This window comes from Penicillium coprophilum, assembly GCF_028826855.1.
Source record: "Penicillium coprophilum strain IBT 35676 chromosome Unknown utg000004l_segment0_segment0, whole genome shotgun sequence".
In the NCBI taxonomy this organism is placed as follows: Eukaryota; Fungi; Ascomycota; class Eurotiomycetes; order Eurotiales; family Aspergillaceae; genus Penicillium; species Penicillium coprophilum.
The window spans coordinates 7,116,283-7,137,271 of NW_026622723.1; the positions used below are offsets into that span (position 1 = coordinate 7,116,283).

The 20,989-nt window shown below is 49.2% G+C and overlaps 8 protein-coding genes across 8 annotated transcripts; 4 read left to right on the plus strand and 4 right to left on the minus strand.

Moving 5' to 3' along the window:
• Positions 1 to 124: 124 nt before the first annotated feature.
• Positions 125 to 2,131, minus strand: N7500_007106 (DUF1996 domain-containing protein; the record flags this gene model as incomplete). The annotated part of the gene is given in 6 exon segments (XM_056678250.1): positions 125 to 1,177; positions 1,197 to 1,290; positions 1,344 to 1,500; positions 1,560 to 1,783; positions 2,067 to 2,083; positions 2,099 to 2,131. The coding sequence occupies 6 exon segments, from the start codon at positions 2,129 to 2,131 to the stop codon at positions 125 to 127; spliced, it is 1,578 nt and encodes a 525-aa protein (XP_056533250.1).
• A 1,374-nt stretch (positions 2,132 to 3,505) lies between these two features.
• Positions 3,506 to 5,637, minus strand: N7500_007107 (uncharacterized protein; the record flags this gene model as incomplete). Its single annotated transcript, XM_056678251.1, has 2 exons — positions 3,506 to 5,064; positions 5,163 to 5,637. 2 exons carry the CDS (start codon positions 5,635 to 5,637, stop codon positions 3,506 to 3,508), a joined length of 2,034 nt encoding a protein of 677 aa, XP_056533251.1.
• A 369-nt stretch (positions 5,638 to 6,006) lies between these two features.
• Positions 6,007 to 7,936, minus strand: N7500_007108 (serine/threonine-protein phosphatase 2B catalytic subunit; the record flags this gene model as incomplete). The annotated part of the gene is made up of 5 exons (XM_056678252.1): positions 6,007 to 6,064; positions 6,126 to 7,045; positions 7,107 to 7,364; positions 7,419 to 7,750; positions 7,819 to 7,936. 5 exons carry the CDS (start codon positions 7,934 to 7,936, stop codon positions 6,007 to 6,009), a joined length of 1,686 nt encoding a protein of 561 aa, XP_056533252.1.
• A 3,239-nt stretch (positions 7,937 to 11,175) lies between these two features.
• Positions 11,176 to 12,168, plus strand: N7500_007109 (2EXR domain-containing protein; the record flags this gene model as incomplete). Its single annotated transcript, XM_056678253.1, has 1 exon — positions 11,176 to 12,168. The coding sequence occupies one exon, from the start codon at positions 11,176 to 11,178 to the stop codon at positions 12,166 to 12,168; it is 993 nt and encodes a 330-aa protein (XP_056533253.1).
• A 462-nt stretch (positions 12,169 to 12,630) lies between these two features.
• Positions 12,631 to 12,825, plus strand: N7500_007110 (uncharacterized protein; the record flags this gene model as incomplete). The annotated part of the gene is made up of 1 exon (XM_056678254.1): positions 12,631 to 12,825. The coding sequence occupies one exon, from the start codon at positions 12,631 to 12,633 to the stop codon at positions 12,823 to 12,825; it is 195 nt and encodes a 64-aa protein (XP_056533254.1).
• A 693-nt stretch (positions 12,826 to 13,518) lies between these two features.
• Positions 13,519 to 15,383, minus strand: N7500_007111 (flavin-containing monooxygenase; the record flags this gene model as incomplete). Its single annotated transcript, XM_056678255.1, has 4 exons — positions 13,519 to 13,986; positions 14,051 to 14,773; positions 14,825 to 15,198; positions 15,242 to 15,383. 4 exons carry the CDS (start codon positions 15,381 to 15,383, stop codon positions 13,519 to 13,521), a joined length of 1,707 nt encoding a protein of 568 aa, XP_056533255.1.
• A 756-nt stretch (positions 15,384 to 16,139) lies between these two features.
• Positions 16,140 to 17,487, plus strand: N7500_007112 (serine hydrolase domain-containing protein; the record flags this gene model as incomplete). The annotated part of the gene is made up of 3 exons (XM_056678256.1): positions 16,140 to 16,664; positions 16,714 to 17,011; positions 17,072 to 17,487. The coding sequence occupies 3 exons, from the start codon at positions 16,140 to 16,142 to the stop codon at positions 17,485 to 17,487; spliced, it is 1,239 nt and encodes a 412-aa protein (XP_056533256.1).
• A 530-nt stretch (positions 17,488 to 18,017) lies between these two features.
• On the plus strand, positions 18,018 to 20,339 carry N7500_007113 (uncharacterized protein; the record flags this gene model as incomplete). Its single annotated transcript, XM_056678257.1, has 1 exon — positions 18,018 to 20,339. One exon carries the CDS (start codon positions 18,018 to 18,020, stop codon positions 20,337 to 20,339), a length of 2,322 nt encoding a protein of 773 aa, XP_056533257.1.
• Between the last annotated feature and the right edge of the window lie 650 nt (positions 20,340 to 20,989).

Consider the following 20,989-nt stretch of genomic DNA (forward strand, 5'->3'; position numbering starts at 1 on the left):
GCAAGTTCAATGTTCAACTTGAGGTAGAAGCATGGGGTATATCCTTTCGGCCAAGGTGACAGAAAGGAGAGCGACGCGCGCCGTACTTTGCGCACTGGGTTCCAAGCATTCACATTCGAGGTTTTTAAACCAAGTTGTGTCCGTGACCGTGGCGGTGGTGAAGATGTCTGCGGGCGTGGCCAGCAGCCTGCACCGGTTCTGGAACAGTGTCCTTCTTCACGTAGGAAACGGCCGTAGAGGTTTCCTTGATGGTGGTAATGGTAGAGGAGACAGTGCGGAGAGGGCCAGTGCTAGTTGAGAAAGTGTCGCCGTTTTCATCACAGAGGACAACGACATCACGTTGGAGATAGATAATCTCTTCTGTGATGGGATCGACCACAGTAGATGTGACGGCGGTCGGGGTTGGCGTGGGAGTCGAAGTGGAAGTGAACGAAGTAGTAGCTTCGGCAGTGCTGGTCGCATGGTGGTCAAACCAAGTGTTGGGATCGATCGAAATATCACCAATGGAAATGGTGGGAAGCGAGATCACATTGGCGGTGGTTGTAGCGTGGCCCTTCATGACGGCACGCTCTGGGCCCCACTGGATAGACATGCCGCCGGGCAATCCGTCATCGTGCATGTGGCAATTTTCTTGCTTGAGCTCAGATGGAATGGAGAACTGACACTGGCGCTGTTCATCTTCCGTCTGAATGGTGAAAACATCGCACTCCTCGATAACGCCGGACTCGCTGGTGCAGGTTTCAATGGCCTCCTGCAGCACACCGTCCTCCCAACCGTGCATGAAATCACCATGGTAGCCGTATCCGGTGGGATCACCGTTAGCAAGCGCGAAGTATCCATCGACGCCCTTGAAGGCGTATGTGTCCCAAATAGTCTCGTAGAAGAGCGATACCAGGCGAGTTTCGAAGCCCTCGGGGCAGGTACCATCCATGACGAGGGACGGGTATGCGACATGGGACTTGTGATCATGGGAGTCGGAGTCCTTACCGTTCCAGCAAGATGGGAACATCAGCTCGAATCGGATTCCATCGGTGCAGTGCTCGTCAAGGTACTCCTTGTCGGGCATGTGGTGGCGATGGAGGGAGTCCTCTGGGGTCTTCTCATAGTTCAGGCAGTTGAAGCCAATAGCCTTCTGGCGCAAAGCGGCCTGGGAGGCCTGATCACCAGTCCACTCGGACTTGGGGGGGGTCGGGAACTGGCCAGGTGAAATTGCGCAGGAAGGGGTCGCCTGCCAGCATACGGAAGTCATCTGGGAAAGCCTTGATATCCTTTCCATACAGAAGGTAGTAGCTAGTCGGGAGATGTTAGTCGAGTCCCACCCGCGAGAGCCAGATCAGACTTACGCAAGCATGCCTCCAACTTCATCAACCACCTGGGCACTGCCGTTGGTGTGCATAAAGTACAAAGCGGGAGCCCAGTACGCAGACTTGTCTTCAGTCACTGCGCACGAGGTGCAATCAGACTCGAGCAGCTCGCTCTGACTGGAACCCATGCCAAAGCCTAAACACAAGTCAGCACACTCATATGCCAATTTCTGAACTATGACAATGCGCGCTTACCTCCGGCTCCATGGACTGCGTGAGCGTGAGATGAGGCCTTACCCGGCTCGACAATAGGGTCGATCCGGGCGAGACCAGATCTTCCACGGCAAGGAAGACGCCAGAAAGCAGTTGTATAGCTTGGGAATAGCGCAAGACAGGCCATCGCAATGGCTGTCAGTCGAATGTCCTGCATTTTGGCGGTTGGGCCGTGTCGACGGGCTCGGATAAAAAGAATGAATGATCTCAGGGAATTGTAAACGAGAGACTCGCCAGGAGTACCGAATCAACCGGTTAGGCGTGAAGAATAGGAGTACGAGAGAGTGTAGATACTGAGAAATGTATTAGTTGGATGTTCGGTCAAGACATTACAGGTGCATTGAAAAGACTCCACAGAGTCCCATCGATCGTCTAAACAATCTTATATCGATGCTCCTTTCCGATCCAAGGGTAGAGGAATGAACCCCCTTGCTTGGAGGGTTGTGCACTTCCCCCATAGGGATATTGAGAAATTGGTATGCGACTTACCGATCTAACGCGTTCTCCTGACGTCAATAAACAAAGATGGCTGAATATCCCTGAAGATGCGCCATTATATCAGCCTCAACTCTATTTTCAAAAGGAAAAACCCCCGAGAAGAAGGACTCACTTGAATTTTGAGAGAATCAATAGAAAGAACAATAAATGAGCGACAAAAGGTAATGAACGACAGACCCTGAGATAGGGCAAAAGAGTGAGGCAGGGAAAGGAAGGGAACAGATTAAGGAGCAGCCCACGGGGATCAAGTACTTCAAGTCAGAAAAGGCCCCAAAAAAATGGAGGCCTTCAATAATGAGGCGCCAATCCCCCCCTTAGTGCTTGGAGAGGGGCCTGAGTTTAATGAGTTGGCCAATCCCTTGATCTTCTGGATACAATCTTATATTAAGCAGGCTGGGGAGCTACCCTTAGCACACTTGAGCCTATATATCCCTTCATATCATTGGATGTTCATTCCCAAATTAAAATGAGACCACCCTGGGGCTGTATCTGGGAATTCCAGAATTAGCGAAGAAACGAGAGAGTCAGAAGATAAAGGTGCTCACTTCCCGTCGATATCTGAGACGCCGAAACGAACGCGTTCCTGGTCTAAACCCCTAGACCCGTGTTGGTGACCCACGTTGGACATGTGGATTGGTCTAAACGGCGCAACATGAAACAGTCCGTAAATTATATCCCTATTTGGGATTCGATGGGGAAATCTGTAATTACCGGCATAGGGAAAGTGTGGCTGCGCCTAAGGTGAAACGTTTGTATGCTCCGTATCAAATGATATAGAAGATATGAGATATATATGTCAAGTTTTGGTGCGGACTGTAGTCAGACCAGCTCGGATAATGCCCTTTTGGAGACAGATATTGTGTATTCCCTCTGCAATGCCCTGACCCGACACTTTATATATATATTTGTCTCGGATCTTACATTTTTACTAACACGCGACGATTTTTAGTTCCCAGGTTTTATCTACAGAGTAATCATCGGCACCTGAGTATTCTCGATACGACATGAAATTTGAAAGACCTGCATTATCCATAATATCATGTATTTTCAAGACCCGTGGAGCAAATATCAAGACTATAAAAGAGCATTGTTCCTCGAGGATTGTAACCAAGCCTAAAATATGGGAAGGAATGAGAGAAGGCCATCTTCCATTTTCGTAAGCATACAATTTCCTTGTCCGGAGTACTCAGTACCCAAACCTATTTCGCGAGAACCAAATGTATTGAATAATAAGGTGGAGATTCATGGGTCTGATGCACATATGTATTTCCTAAACGGGAATCCTAACCTCGGAACGCGGTAAATGCCATGATTCAAGATTATCATACATATCAGACATTGTAGTTCTAGGGCTCTATCCTAAAAAGGTAATACATATACAGTACCCCCATACATCGTTTCATGTTATACAGAAATGCACGAGGTGCACATTACACCACGTTTTCCAAGGCCTTTCTTGCTCTTGTGACGGAGTTGCGTGCGCGAGTGTCAGGTAGCTCCTCAACAGTCTTGCCGCCCTCCCGCACAATAGTACGAAGAGCAACTTCAGTTTCCAGCAGCGAGGTGCGACCTTCCTCGCGGACTTCCTCCTCCCAGAAAGTACGGGCGACATCCCACCTCTTCTGCTGGCGACGCATAGAGTAAATCAAACCCACGGCGGCAAGCGTACATGACTCGTACACCCCGGCTGATGGAATGGCCACATAGGTTAGGGCAGAAAGAGCCGAAGTGAGAGTCGTAGTGGACACGCTGAAAAGCACCAGACTCTGGGCGAGGGCTTGAAGGGAGGGTACCGTGCTGGTGAGGAGTTTGGTGCGAAGGTCGGGGATCTGGGTTGGCCATGGAGGCATAGCGGAGTTATTTGGAGAGTCAGCGATTGAAGACGGAGACTCTTCCAACAGGCCGGCCTGCTGGTACTTTCCCACGGTCCAAATGACCTCCTGCTCTGCCCGGCGAAGGAACTTCCTTTCCAAGATCTCAGATGTAACCATGCTCACATCATCAACGCGCCAGAAAAGTTTCCACCATGAAAGACCGCGCCAGCGTGGACTCGCCAGCCCTGCATCGAGGGAACTACGGAGCTCAGAGTGAGCACGCTCTGCCCAGCTAGTCACGGCCCGGTCCAAGTTGGACCGAACCTCTTCAGGGGCTACGCCCGAAGTTTGATCATGGAGCGCCTTGGCGTCTCTGGCGATTACACTAGCGTCGGCCGCGTCAACAAGAGACTCCACCAGAGGAACCAATGCCGGATTCAATGCATTTGCAGTAGATGGTTCCGAGAAGCTTGCAAGCCAATCAATGAGAGGTTGCACGCCACTCCCATTCCACCCACGTTCGTAGTCGGAAGCATTGTGGACGGATTCCCGGAATTTATCCAGTGCTGTGCTGGCACGGTCGACATCTACCAGGGACAGTCGCTCATTTGTGGATTTCTGGTCTGCCACTGCAAGTTCAATAGCTCCGCGAACCGAAGCGGCCTCGTTCTTGAGGTCTGCCCGACCTATCATCGTGCTATACGATAGCAGGCCATCTACCCCACGCCCGCATACGATCGTGCGGTGCACTGGATACCGAACAAAATTATGCCGACCGGAGTGCGAAGTCTGGATGGTAACTGTCGGGACGAGGAAAGTGTCGGCGTGTAACGTAGCGGCGGGGTGATCAGGCTCAGAGCCTAGGGTGCTGACTAGGATCTCCAAGTTGCCGTTCCTCAGGATGGGCGATGGCACTGATATCGTTGGTAGCAGGTCGTTGGGGATGGTTTGTGAGATTTCGCCATATCTAGAGATTAAATCCTTCAAATGAGTACTAGTCGAGGAGGGCTGACACCGCAGACAGATGGTTTGTCCATACCTGATCAGCAGTCCTCTGGATGAATCGGCATCGTATGAGTCGAGAATGTCTTCCCAGCCTTCCCGGGGTGCCAATGGGTCGGCAAGTAGTAGTCGAACAAGCTTTCGTGCAGAGATGGCATCGTTCAATCCAAGTACTAGAGCCCGAATCGAAGAGAGATTAGTGCCACGCCTTCTTTGAGGAAGACCCAGTGCCGAAGAGAGCAGAAGCCTGATCGTATAAGCCTAAACTCACCAGCTACTCTAATAAGAGGCGTTTCAGATTCCAATCCCCGCAGTGCGAATTGCAAACGACTGAGGTTCACCTGTTCCAGGGCGGCATCCTTCACTTCCTCGAGTGCGGCATGCAGCTCCTTGAACCGCGGCGGCACGCTCTTTGCAGTGATGATGGAGGATGTAGTAAACGCTCGGGGGGCCGACGCTGCGATTATGTTTTGGCTTCTGGCGGTCCGTTGGGATGGGGCGGATTTGTCAATGCTGCGACTGGTGTAGGTGCGCGCGGACAAGGTTCGTCGCCAGATCGCGCACGAAGGGCAGTAAAAGACAGCGCTGCCATCAAGCGGACGCGACAAGCCCTTTGCGAGCGCACTGCGCAATCTTGGAGCCATTGGGGCACTGTCAAGCGAGCTTTGTAGGGCGGTTCTCGCAATGGCACGGTGGATGAACTTGGTTGAGCGGAAGTGGATGCGGGAACCGGCCTTGGCATCCATCACAGGCTTTTAAATGTTCATGCATGTACGGAGTAACTTCTCAGACGGAAATGCGTAACCACCAGATAACTTGACGGAAAACAATGTTGATCATCATGTCAATATACGATCGACAAAGCTGTTTTTCTACTATAGTTGCAGACTTGGCTACGAAGCGTGGGTGAAAAAGGCACACAGTTTAAATGAGCAGTCCTATTTATCGCTAGAATTGTGGATTCACAGGTTAAATCGCCAGGCGAGGGGTAGGATCAAGCAGATAGATAGGGTATCGTATCGATCGTGTCGGGACAAAAGGCGTGTGCGCTGGAGGACAGGAAGGAGAAATGCATAGATCGTGTCATAATATCAACTCGGCCAATCATAGTTTGATCAGGCATCCTTAGGAGGATCCCTCTGTCGAGAACGGGGGCGACCTGAGCCAGCAGACCTGGGGATTGTTTATAAGTATGTGAAATGATTGTGGCAAACTCGCTCCTGTGAACACTTACATGCTAATCCGCCGAGCAACCGTGGCAAGTCCAGCATCGTTGGCAGCCTCGTGCTCAGCCCGCTCCAGGGCCACACGACGGCTCTCCTCGCTCTTTGCGATAACTTCTTCTTGGCTAGGAGGCACATGCTCATTCTGAATATCAACCTTCCGGGCATCCTCGAAGTTGTGAATCGCCTGTTTGATACCTTCCGCGCCTAGCATAAGGGTTCCAGCAGGAAGACGGCCACCGGCGGCCGTCTTCAGCTCAGTGACACTCTCGGACTGCTCGCGGAGAACCTGGAAGACACGAGAGAGGCGGCCAATGGCAAGGATTTTGTTTTTGATTGCGCGTCTCTTGAACTCGCTGGATTCGGGGTCCATTGATGGAGGTGAGACTAGATCCTTATCCTTCTGTTCAACGGGAGACACAGGTGTGGGGGCCTCGTCCTCCAACTCTTCCTTCGAGCAGGTGTTGAGAATAGCGATGAGCATATCCGTGATCTTCTCACCAACGAACGGCAAAGACCAAGTGAAGACATCCATGAAATTGGGCAGCCAATATGGGTGCGGGGTGCAATTGAATTGGCGGATGTTCATCACATTGTTCTCGTATTTCAGGACAGCCGCCTTGTTGTTGTAGACATCCAGGTAGTTGGGCGCACTGAAGATGGTCATGACACTGGGGAAGCCAGTGGTTCGCGTCTTTCTGTACATGCGATACCCGGCATCCTGGGCCTCGTGTGCTCTAATGATGGAGAGCAAATTGTTCTTCTCCAAAAACGCGCATGCCGCAGGATAAGAGAAAAAGTAGGAACAACCACGGACACTATTGTGAATGAAGAAATCACCTGTCTTTTCTTGACCAAATTCCTCTAGAGGATCAGCCCAAAGAATGTCGCACATGAGCCCATGGGTTGGGGGTTCGCGGAATCGATCAATCTATATATGTAAGTTGTCTGCTAATACCATGATTTAAAATGCGGATAGGGTAGATACATACAGCCTTGATGTCTTCAAGGGTATGCAGCTCGGGGCTGAGACCACCGTGAATGCAAAGGAACTGTTTGTTCATGACCGCGGCGAGCGGTAGCGCACAGAAGGATTCCAGGCATGCCTCGTAGAGCCGTTCACTATATTTGTGCTTGCATTCCAACTTGAAGGTAAAGTAGTCTGTCAAATGGCGACATTCGTGATTACCCCGCAGCAGCCAGAGTGAATCGGGATACCAAATCTTCAATGCCCAGAGATAGAGGACGCACTGCACAGACAAAGTGTCAGGGTAGTTCAATATTCAGAGACTCAGATCACCCACCTCAATACTGAAATAACCACGGTCCACATAGTCACCCAAAAACAGATATCTCGTCTCTGAAGGGTCACCACCGACTTCGAATAGCTTCATCAAATCGTAATACTGGCCGTGAACATCGCCACACACGGTAATGGGCGCATCCATTTCGAGCAGATTTGGCTCGGCCTTCAAAACCTGTGTACCAGCGTGGATGATCCATAGAGCCTGTTCTTCTGAAAGACGACCTTCACGATAGAGGTGTTGCTTGAGGTACTGGAGGTTGGGCTTGGAGGGATCCTCAGGCGACCAAAACATATCATCCGGAGGATAGCTGAGAGCGGGCGCTTGGACCTCTGTCACGACAAACCGTTAGCGACCAGAGTACTACATCTTGCGAAAGCGACCGAGACCACTGCATTACCTTTGACCACTCTCTCCATTGTAGACACCTGCGTGTTGTCCTCCATCGTGTGCAATGTAAAGTCGATCTCCGGGACCGGCTGCTTATCGGTCACTGCGCGCGCTATAGCCCGATCCATTTTGGCTGAAACTGAAATGTATTTTGGATTCTGAGTTTGGAGTAAGGGGGAGGGGGAATGGAGGAGAGGAGCGCGGAGGTGTGGCGGGGGTTAAGGTCAAGGCGGAATAGAGCTCCCACGACGAGAAGTAGTATAATAGTGACAAAGCCCTGATTGAACCAAAGGTCTCAAAGGGAAGAAACCGAAGCTGGGGAAGATGAGTGTGATGGGGGAAATGTGAAGTTGGGAAAAAGAGAAACAAATTGGATAAGCGGCCGGGCCGTAAGATCGGTGGGTCTCACAACAACTTTGATCGTAACTGTGAGATTTCTTCTGTTTTTCCTTTGGGGGGAAGAGGAGCAGTTTCTGGATTATGATGAGAGATGCGTATTAACCTTGGAAGTTCAGCCTCATCTCGACGTGATAACGTGACGCCTAAGGCGGCCAAGGGTCCCTTTTTTACCCCACGCTATCAGATTCATTCGATTTCAAATTTTCGTATATTTCAACATTTTCAATTTCATCGGAACAACGCTCTTATAATCTTTGGTTCAATTTTGGCTTCGACATCAACTTTTCCTTCAAAGCTGTGATGATCATCGATTGCCAGCCCCGATTTGCCTAGACTGCTCCATTTGAGGTATGCAGGATTTATGATTTGCATGGAACAATTCTTCGTAGCTACACCTATTGCTCTTGAATATCCTAAGTCTTCATAGAATGAGCACAATGATCCCACATCAAGACGCTGCGCGGCATGCCCTGTTCAGCTTGGCACCTGGGGACCGACCCGAGGGTGACTTATCCTGCGTTCTATTTTTGAGGGTCCAAGGGCGCTTTGGCATCACAGATATTGTTGGGAAATGACTTGACACAATCACCAGCTAGAAGTTGACATGTAAAATTGCAACGGAATATACAATATAACAGACGTCGACTCCCATCTCATCCTTCATCAGAGATGATTTGACAGTACTCCGTATAGATTGCAATAACCCCACTGAAGCAATTTGCGCACTATAGCTCAAGCAACGTTTTCCGAATGCTTAAGCAAAATCTCAATATAAGCTAACGCTTAGAATTTTGAGAATCGAGTCAACTGACATGTGATTTCTCCAAGTCAACTAATCTTAGCACCGCTGTACAAGATATTGACACTCGATGACTTACCTAGGATTTGCCTGCAAATTAATCATAGGTCATTTGCTGGGATATTCCAAAATGGAGTTCCAATTTTCGATCACGCGCTCGAACGATACAAGCCTGAGCTTATACTTTGGGGTCTTTAGGTCTACCCGTGTAGATCTAGGTCGCCGCTCCCTCCATGCAACCCCGTTGAAAGGTAATATCCATTAGATAGAAAAGAAGGATCTAAAACACAAAATCGCAAACGGTATTATCATCTGATAGTGATAAATCGCTCATCTGATCGGAGGTTGGAAAGCTTTGACATGCGTGAGGTGCCAGGCGACGACCTAAGGAATTTACCGGACTAGTCAGAGGATTGGCTTTATCAGTGGGATTTCTCTCTATAGTGAACATCGCGGCCACGAAGCTATGTTGGACAAAAATGCTGATAGGTCTTCAGGCTTGATGTGATTGTCTCTGTGACTTCATAATTGTGCATCCTGAGAACACTGCACTGAACGTGAGGTGTGTATTTAGTTCATGTTTAATTGATCGCTTCATCTCTACCCTCATGCTGCAACTTGACTCGGAATTGGGTCGCGTGTGCCGGTTTCTACTTATCCCAGTCCAAAGATTTGCAAGCATGAGTCGCCCGACACTTGAGCGCCAATATCCTCCAAAACGCCATTGCAACCGATAGTTTTGTACTTATCGTGCGCAGAACGGCTTGTATGAAGCCTATCTTTCAGGTGTTGTAACATTGACACCTATTACCGAGACACCACGCTGGTATCAAACGCTGGCCCTTAAGTTCCCTGCCATTGAGTTTTATTTCATCGAGGAAGATTGAAGTCATCGATCCCAGTGCACTCAGCCCGGGCATCACGTAAAATATAATTCGGAAGCACTGCAGATAGACACCTAACACATGGTATTGGAGAAAGCCCCCCTATCAAGGTGATATTTCCGGTCTTTGTATGGAAAGTGCGGTGCGGAATAATGGACTGGCAGTCTTTGCTTCGTACGATCCAAGGACGATACGCACCGTGGCCCCCAAGACCATTGAAAGGAGAGTCTACCAAGACAGCCATGCGTATAAGGAGCCCGTCTAGCTCATTTGGATACTGAAATTCAATCCGAGTGATAAGAAGGGCCGTTTTAATCCAGTTGATGTGCTTTAAGTTTCCAGCGGGTGTGGTGTCGAGCGGGATAGGCCGAAGTTTGAGGAAGAAGATAATCATAGGTGTCCCTATTCCAAGAGATATAAGGTTGATCTATCAAATCGATCTTTAGGAGGCAAAGAGTATAGTTTAGATTTATCCAGATTGACTCTAAAATTGAAGCCTTTAGTTCACTAGCAGTAACATAACGCCACAAATGAATATTTGATGGTTATGTCGATCTGGGTAGGGGCTAAGACTCAATGACAGAGGAATGACTAGGCCTGTTACGTTCAACGGGAACACGAAAAAACTTGCTTGCGAGCCCTATGTAGGTGAGCTTGAAGGAAAGCGACTTTTTGCTGGGAGGTCGAGCAATTTCCTGTTTGTTTTGCTCTTTAACCTCGGGAGATCCTCCGAGAACGGGCCGAACCTTCGGGCGGAACCCGTGGAACCAATGTCCCAATCCGTAAATATTTATGACTGCATCCTTAATTCACAGTATATAGATGATACTGACAAAACATTACAGGTAGATAAAGGCGAGAAACAGAGTCTATACATAGGTTCATCTTAGGGCAACTAATGCGTGCTATTAGACCATTGTATATGTGGTCGAAAGGCGCTTCCTCACGATTCGCTCACCTTACACGCTCGCTTCGTTTTCTGGAATTGAAACACAAATCACTCACAATCACCCGATTGGACACTCTTCGCCCCTTGGCAATATCCAGACTTTTTTGCGATTGATAATTGGGTGGGTGTCGCCTCGGGTGAGTGTGTGCTCTCTGCTCGCCCTTAGGTTATCGTGTGGAGAGTAAGAAACTAAACGGCTTCACGACTGTCCCCATCTGGAATAGGCTGCCTGGTAATTTTTTGTGTCATGTGACACGCTAGTGATAATTGTGATCTATCTTCTATCTAATTCTTGATCGTCCACATATGACAGCGGCTAACAAATAAAAGAACAAGATGGACAATGGCTCATTTCACTACTTTATGCAGCTGCCTGCAGAGCTACGCCGTATGATTTGGAAACATTGCCTACCGTATCGCATAGCAGAACAAGACACGCCTGACAGCTTTTTCGACGGCTACACATCCAACCATGTCTGCTGGAACCTATCCGTGACACTTCAAAACGCTCAGAAACCGGCAATTTCATACGTCAACAGCGAAGCTCGGCAAGTCGCACTGGAGCAAGGGCGCATCTTGGAGCCAGCTCGTGTGGTATTTCTCGAGTCGCTATGGGTGCAGCCGCTTCGAGATGTGCTGCATCTGAGCTGGACGCGATTCTCTTTTACTGACCTGGCAATTGATTCAGATGCTCCAGGCCCTGTTGATGAGTTTATATTGCAGGCAAAGGACCTTGGAATGCGGCCTTCTGTCGCAGCAGACCTTATTCACCCTTTCAGCTTGAAGGGAGTGTTGGATTGTGCTGGGGATGTTGATGCGCTTGGCAGCCATAACCCTTTTCATTTCGGCAAATATGACATCGCGAATATTCGTTACCACTGCAGAGGAGAAGGAGCCGATGATGTGCGCGAGATGGCTGATATCCTACCTTGGGCGGAAGGCCAATGCAGCAGGCTAGACATAGCTATGGCGGCGGTTTCCCTGCATATTACTAGAGAGGCTGCTCTGAGATCTGGCCTATTTGGGCTCCTGGGTGACGCACCTGTTCAGATGGTCGCTGTTGACGACGAGAGCCAGTTGAGAGAGTTCCATGCATTATACCAGGAGCACGCATTGGAAAAAGAACCGGTCGTGCAGACGCTCTTCGAGACATTTACCAGTTCTGTGTTCAAAAAGGCCGTGGAAATATGGAAAAATAACGCCGAATGGACTATTCTCGCGTACATGTGGCAGTCGGCTCGAGACAGAAAACTTGACATTCTTGGGACTGACCCGGGTTCCGCTTTGGGTACCTCACCTGTCGGAGCAAAAGTACATCCAAATGGATGAGTACTTGCCTAATGAACAGCATCTGTGGGTGAAGCATGCTAGGCAGATCGCACCCAAGCTGCGATTGCGGATCATGGTGCGATATTGTACCAATGAGTGTTACATAAAGTTTCCAAGGCGCAATTTAATGAATAATAGTTAATGCCAATGCTGAGTCCTTTTTTGAGAACAAGCAAACAATCCATCATGCCTTGCAAGTCTCAGCTAAATGTTTATGTACTTGGTCCGCATTTGATATAGCCTGGAAATGGCCTGATGATGATGGCATCGTGGTATCGAGCCCAGCGACAAAGTCTCTCACCTCCTGCTCCACCTCGTCAAGTCCCGCTCGGCCCTTGTTCTCGAGTATCGTCTTATCTGTGTTAATCTTTCTGTAACCCGGCACTGGCGGCCTCTCTATGGGATCAGTGTACGCGATGCTGAACCCCTTTCCCCCAAATTCAATCTAATACCAGCAACAATATGCAGTGCCAGATCATAGCGCCGGGCATCGGCATAGGTCTTAAGCGCGTCCAACATTCTGTTGACGCGATATTCATCCAGAGGTTTTCCTTCCCTCTTGGCATCATCCTTGAGCTTTTCTACGGCGCTCGTGGCGATAGTATCCGCCAGCTGCCTGACATGTTCGAAATTGTCCGGTGGTTCCCGGCCTTCTAAAACATGCTACCTAAAAGTAGACCCCAAAGAATATGTGAAAAAGTAAAAATGATATCCAAACTAGTCGGGTTGTTCAATACCCCCCAGAGACATTCCCCCACAGATGTCAGGAATATGTTAGAAAAAGAGGAGCTGAGTATGGCTAGGAATATGAAGGGGTGGGCCTGGTCAATTCTCGCCGTCGGTGACTTTCAAAGTTGCGTTCTCGAAATTGGACGCAAAATTCGATATAGATGTCCAATCTTGGTTGGATGCCGATGATTGTAATTCTGATCTATGCTTAAGTACACGTATCAGCATGTCTAGGCCGGAAATTATGATTGAAGAATGGGGGAGAGAAGCCAACTAAATCCCTTAATCCTAGGTCACTTATGTCGCCAAAAAGTATCTGACACACTTCACTTGCCGTCCTCTTTTTATTTTGTTTGAAATTCCATTGCGTCGCCAGTCATATCCGGAATTCTAGGAGATTCCACAACCTCCACTCGATGAACACGCGGAGATGATGTGGCAAGAGCCGAGCTGGTCGATATATCTTGTTTTCATACATTCCTTGATGTCATTTTTGACTTAAAAATCATATGTTCATACGAATCAACTATGTGAAATCTATTGCTAGCCTAGAGAGTGACTGACACATTGTACTACCCTTTGTAAGGCAAATCCTCACTTTGGCTCAGCATGAAAATCAACTCAAGCCTTGACAATGTCAAATCCCTCCTCCCAGTTATCTAGGGCTTGCCGAACCTCGCTGGCATAAGCGGGAACACCACCCGAGTAGGACACTGGCTCATAGACCTTGCCAGGGATGCTGCCACCCATGTACGTTGAGTGCGTCGTGGGGAACAAGGTTTGGTTATTAAGCTCCAAAACATGGTTCTTCCAGCTATCAGCAGCCTCAATTTTGGGATTGATGTACTTGATGTTATTGGCCTCGATCTTGGCAATGGCGTCGGAAATCCACCGGCCCTGCACCTCGACCGCCGTGGGGCCATTACACAAGAGAGTCGGGCCATGTGCGCCATAGATATGGAACATGTTGGGATAACCGCTCACGGTCATACCGAGGTAGGTCTTTGCGCCTGGGATCCACTCTTTTTCGAGCTCGACGCCGTCGATGCTCTTCAAGCCGAGCTGGGTCATGACGCCAGTGACAACATCCTGTGAATATCAGCACTTTTTCTTTTCTGTTTTCTATTCTGCTGGTATATCAAGCAAAACTTACAAATCCGGTTGCAACAGCAACGACGTCGAGTTCATGGTGGGTTCCGTCCTCAAGGGTGATACCAGACTCGGTAAACTCCTTGATCGGATTGTTCTTGATGTTCACCAGGTGCACCGATTCGCGATTGAATTGCTCGTAATAGGTCTTTTCAAGACATGGCCGTTTGATTCCGAAATAGTGCGGCATCTCCCGCGGCGCAAGTAACTCTCTTGTTTTGGGGTCACCGATACGAGCACGGGTCTTCTTCGCCCAGAAATTGTACGACTCTTTGTTGGCCTCGGCGTTCATCAAGTTATCCTTGTATATAGCAACCCAATAGCGGAAGCCACCTTCTTTCCAGACTCTCTCATAGAAGGCCTCGCGCTCCTCGGGTGTGTCGTCAAACGTGTTACGCTCGCACCAACCATACAGGAAGCCGGCGAAGTTGGCTTCGCGGTAACGGAACAGCTCTGGGTAGTATGGCTTGAGGCGCTCCTGCTCCTCGACAGTGAGATCGCGCTTGCGCATGGGAATAGCGAGGTTGGGGGTTCGTTGAAAGACTTTCAGGTCGCCAGCCACAGGGCCCCATGCCTGCGTTATTTGCACGCCCGAGGCACCGGTGCCGATGACTGCACAGCGCTTATTTTGCACTTCTACTCCTTCCTCGGGCCAGAAAGACGAATGGTGCACGATACCCTTGAATTTATCCATGCCTGGCCACGAAGGAATATAGCGCTTGGCGGCCTAGGGTTTGTCAGTAAGTTGTTGATCTTCATTTGATGGGTAATTACTCACAAAACCAGTTCCAAGGACAAGATACTTGGCCTTGATCGTGCGACCATCTGCAGTTTTGACATTCCATCTCCCCTCGTTCGTATCAAACTGGGCTCCAACCACCACTGTATTGAAAGCGCAGTCCTTCTTGATGCCGATTACTTTATCGACATGATCGAAGTACTCACGCAGGTCTTTGTAGTCCGGATAGTTGCTGGACCAGTTCCACGTGTTGTATACCTCGGGCCAAGAGAACTCATACTCCGGGACTTCGGAATCGACCCCGGCGCCGGGGTAGCAGTTCCATCGCCAGGTGCCACCAGTTTCATTGCCGGCCTCGAAGATGACCGTCTTCAAGCCGCGATCACGAAGGGTCTTGAGCATAAAGATACCGGCTATCCCGTTAGCTGGTGAATTAACCCTAGAACTCAGACTTACCAAAACCGGCACCGACGACCAAAGCATCGACCTCAAGATTTTTGGCATAGGGCCCAGTCTTGTCATCGTGAAGTGTGGAGTAGTCGGTGAGCTCAGTGTTATACTTCTTTGGCCTGAAGACTGTCTCTTCTATGCTCCCCATGTCGATATATTGAAAGGATCAGGTGTTGCAGTTCTAACTGGATATGAAGATTGACTACTGAACTGTCATGCAGCGTCCTCCTTCGGGCACCTCCTCCTACTTATAGATACACTCGCTCACTTCTTACTGCTGATGTTAACATGGGCTGTCAACAGTATCCAATTACCAAGTGCCCATGATACAGGTAACCGCAGGGTACCCCGCATTCATGCAAGACGTGTAGCAGACTTTTGGCGGGATCCCGACGATGTGGCTATTTGCCCAGAAGCCCAGTCATGGGGTTTATGGACGAAGGTTTGGAGTCTGATGTTAGCAGTGCCGTCATCATCTCTCGTGTTAGGTGCATTTCCAAGTCGTCTGTTCCCGGCATCTGGAAGAGCAGGAGTGGCAGTCTCTCAAAAAGAAAGGCTACATTGTGATAGCCCTAGCCGCTGCTGTACGACACGTCACATGGAGTTTGTGCATGTACGCAATCGTCACAAAGTAAGCAAGTTGTGATTGGCCTGCTATTGCGGATCCGGAATCGACGAGATCTTGGAACCCTTCCGAGGTTTCCCCACCTTCCGCAATCCACAGCGGTTCCGCCGAGTGCATCGTCATCTACACTGCGGTAGAAAGAAACCTCGTTCAAATGCTATATGCCACTTTCTGAAACTCTGAAAGTCAAGGTCGAAGTCTCCGTGGAGGTTCACTTTAGTAAATCTGACAATTTTTCGATACTTACCCACAGTTTTCCTTTCCTATACAGAAACCACCATGACTCTCAATGAGCAGGCGCATTCGCGTCTCTGTGGCATCATAGATAAAGCCTGCGAAGACCAGAGATCCGGTATTCCTGGGACCACGGTCGTGGTAGTTGGTAAAGATGGCAACGAATTATTCACCCACTCTGCGGGTAAGCGAGGCACGGGATCCAAAGACCCCATGACCTTGGACAACATCTTCTGGATTGCAGCTTGCACTAAGATGCTCGTTGGCTTTGCCTGCATGCAACAAGTTGAGCAGGGCATTCTGAGACTGGATGACGAAGAGCAGACAGAGGGTCTTTGTCCTGAGTTGAAGACCCTCAAGGTTTTGCAACCAGATGGTAGTCTTGAGGAGAAGAAGCATGCAATCACCCTCCGTATGCTATTAACCCATACTTCCGGATTCGGCTATACATTTACCAATGAGAGATTGAGGCAATGGTCATACCCAGTTGGTATGGATGAGTTCTCCGGACGAATTGAGGATGTGAAGATGCCTCTACTATTCCAGCCCGGCGAGGGCTGGGAATATGGTGTGAGTATCGGATATCCAGAGTCGGGGAATCGATCGTTAATGAGTACAGGTCGGTGTGGACTGGGCAGGAATTACACTCGAACGCGCAACCGGCTTGACACTCAACGACTACCTGCAGAAGAATGTCTTTCTGCCCCTCGGAATCAAAGATATGTCCATGATCCCGAACCACGATATGCGTCAAAGGCTGGCGTACATGAATAGTCGAAGCCCAGATGGCACCCTGAGATCCCGAGATCATCTTCTTCGAGCGCCCCTGATTGTTGACCTGAATAACAAGACTGAGATTGCCAGAGTGTTTAACAGCGGCGGTGCGGGTATGTTTGCCAAGCCGCAGGAATATTGTAGTGAGTCGCGAGTAGCGCCGAGATCCTGTCAAGAACCCATATACTTACTTATCTCCACAGAGGTCCTTGCTGTGCTGTTGAATGATGGCACATGCCCTAAGACTGGCAACAAATTGCTTCGCAAGGAGACCGTCGACGAAATGTTCTCTAACCAGATCCCTCAGTTCCCCAACTACAGCCGTCAAGGAATCCCAGATGCAAAGCCGGATCTGACCAACCCCGTTCCTGAGTTCTATCCAGTTTCTGGAAACCCACCACAGGGATGGGGTCTGAGTTTCATGCTGAGCAATGGTGGTCCGACAGGGCGATCGAACAGCACCGGGCACTGGGCTGGGCTGCCAAATCTGTGGTGGTGGGTGGATAGGGAGAAGGGTGTTGCAGGGATGTTTTGTATACAGATTCTACCGTTTGCGGATGCAAAGGTGAATGGACTATGGGGAGCAATTGAGGCTGAGATATACAATGCTCTTCAATGAAATTCTCGGATGGATGCTGGTGCGTTGATGCCTCGATGCCTGGATATATGAGCCTATTTGTCAAGCGCCCACATCGCATGTAGCTAGACCCAGTCGAGTATAAATCTTTCTGTTTCCTCGTCGGATCAACAATCTAGATATTTCTATAAAAGGTAGGAGCCCCTTAAATCGAAGTCGGGCCAAGGGAGATCTGGGGCAAATGAAATGCGGGGGAAAGTTCCAACTAAAAAAAGCCCAAACTCTAAAGATCTCCGGGGCCAACTGGTTCCCCGCCTTTTCCAAGATCGCTTTTCAACTCCGATTCTCACAGCAGAATCCAAACACGCATAATGCCTCCCCAGAAACGAGGTACAGCCCTTGGACGAGGGTCTAGACCCAGGCGTCAGAATGGCTCTTGTGACCAGTGCAGAAAATCTAAAAGAGCATGCGATGCACTGTACCTGGGTCTGACTAGACGCACATTGGTTCACAATGTTGATGGTCAGCGATCATCATGCTCCTACTGTACTAGAACAAATAAACACTGTACTATGGAATGGGCCCGATCACAGGCTCAGTCGACACTGAAATCGCCTCACCTGCAACCTCATTCTGAAAGTGGGAGTCGAGATACTATCTTTGCATGGAGAGCCAATGGATTCCAGGTCGAACCTGAATCTGGCATATGGAACGATCTACTCGAAACGGATTACACACAGGAGCCTATGACCTGGGACTCTGGCTCAGTAGCTGGGTCGTTGCTTGATTATAATTCAATGCTGCTCAGTTCCATGCTCAACGATACCGAGAACTCCCAGAAGAAGCCCCAGGCAGAGATTCCTGGTAAATCCACATCCACAGGGTCTATCCCTGATCTCATGCCACCATACTTGCCTAATTCCTCAGATACCTCTCCCCAGTCACTCTCAGACTTCGAACTCGATCCGATGTATCATCAGATGTGGCTGGCTCCCCAGACCTCTCTCGTGTACACTAATCTCGGATCAGTCCCATCCGAAAGCCCCCGACGGCAAAATGACTCTCCCTGGACGTCTCTCAATCAGCAACCATCCCACTGGAACAGCTCGCAAAGGTCCCTCTCCCCATTCTCCATCGATCAACAAATGATCAACACATCCAACTGCAGCCTGGCCTCAGCAAACCTTCTTCAAATCTACAATGACGTGCTAGAGCATAATCTCTCATGCTGGTTAAACGACATGACTTGTCCCTACGAGCCGGGGTCCCGAGATACCCCTCGTCTCGTGCCGGAATGGGGCTCCTCCCGGTCAAATATGATATATCAGCGCACAATTAGGCTCGATCGAGTCGCACAGTCCTGTAAGCTGCTGCAGCTAACACGCGCCGAGGATCAGGCCGCGTCCAGGGCTTTACACCTTGCAATGATGGCATTTGCTACACAGTGGGCACAGGGCAGTCGTCGACACCGTGAAAACTATCCGGCCAGGCTTCTCGATGATGGAGAGGAAGATACTGATCATGGCATCGCGGAAGAGTTTGACCGCATTCTTCAACACCACTTGTGGGACCTGGCGCACCGCGCACTCCAACAAGTCTCCGATTTGGAGTCATATAGAGTGGCATGTGCCGAACTGATCTTCGGCTTGATCCAACAGCCATGGAATACCAGTAATGGGTCTCCTAGAGATAGGACACAAGATCACGGTCGCAAGTTTGCCATAGACGCGGTCCTGTCAACGATAAACCAAATAATGGATAAAGAAGGGCCACCAATATACATGGAGAGGGCAGCTCGAAAGATGCACGCACTGAAGTATCGAAGCGACACGCTCAAGAAAGGCCTCAGCAAGCTGCATGGCAGTCGCGAGACGGGAAATCAAGGCATTGAGGCCCTGAGCTCTGATGATCGAGGGACGATTGGCCTGCTCTACTGGTTGGCTATCATGAGTGACACCCTCTCCTCATCCATGAACGAACGACCTGTTGTGGTACTTGATCAGGATTGCGACCACGAAGGGCAAAAGGATATCCAGAAAGCTGGTTTGATGGACACACCCGCGGGACGGACTCGGTGGAATCCCGAGCTTTTTTTGCAAGGAAACTTCAAAGAGATGCGTCAAACGCACTGGCCCTGCTCCTATGAGGCCGCCGCTGAAGACATTATCAAATCAGCGCCGGTCAAGGTTCTTTTCTTTCGCCACCTGTCATACATACAAAATGCTATTCGCAAGAGCGCCTCCGAAGACCAGATTGAAGAAATCCTGCACATGACAACATTGCTATATGAATATTGGAACAGAACGCACGGCGCTTTCTTCAGTGAACTAGTGCAGAACTACCGTGATGTTCCGCAGCGCATACAGGGCTGGTTTCTGTGTATCTCTGCGCACTGGCACCTCGCTGCCCTAATGCTTGCCGATCTACTAGATTTCATTGACGAGAATTCCTTGGGTATGGAGGATGCAACTCATATTCGTCTCACCAGTCAAGCGGCGAAGAAAATGAGAATCCACAGTGCCAGGGAGCTATCGCATCTGGCAAGGGTTGGTACAATGCCTATCAATAATGGTAATAGCAGGGTTGTACCGCAGATGCCGGAGTTTCACCACGCTGTCAATGAGGGCACGCTCCTGACCGAACCATGGACGATGATTTTGATTAGGGCGTTTGCCAAAGCTTGCTTGGTCTTTCTAGGCGAATTAGATGAGTCCTTTCACTATTCTGGGACTACACTCGGGCACAATGGCCATGAACTTGAGCAGAATATGGATCAGGCCGAAAATTGTATCAAAGGGCTATGGTTACTGGGTAAAAAGTCAGATATGGCGAGGGAGATTGCTGGGGCACTTTCCCTCGCTTTAAAGGAGATTCGAAATGGGTGTGCTATATAGTTTGTACAATTCTACACTCACAATCTAGAGGTGCCTTTATGAACGGAGTGCTCGTAAGCTTCCAGATCCCCAAAGCGCCTCGACCCCCGTTTATATTCTTCCATCGTCTCTTATACACGCAATCAATGATTCCTACGTGTTCACAAAAAGGCTTCAGAACACTCGTACAACCTCAAGACTAAAACTCAAAGTCTTTGGAATTAAATTGAGCAGGTCAGTACGGAATACTTCGTACATCTTTTAGCCTTCGGGTTGCACTGCTTCTTACTCCTATGGGGTCATATACAGATAGATAGAGCCTTTTTCCACAATGGATAGAAGATAAAAACAACAAATTCATAATACTGACGCTTAACCACAATCTCCTAGGATATAACAGCTGAACCCGAATGAGCAGAAGTCGGTTTTAGCTTTATTAACCCAACGCTGCCAAGCCTCAGTGGGAATATAAGCCGGAAGGAAGTACCCGGTTCAGATTTCATGACTGATAGATACAATCCTTTCATCTTGTTATTCAACTTTCGAATAGTCAGTAAATTGATTAACCAGCTATTCATATTTCATCCTTGTTAAAATTACTACATTTTTACTCTATAAGTGATACCACTGAACAATTATTGACACCATCACTATACACAGCTGGGACTAGA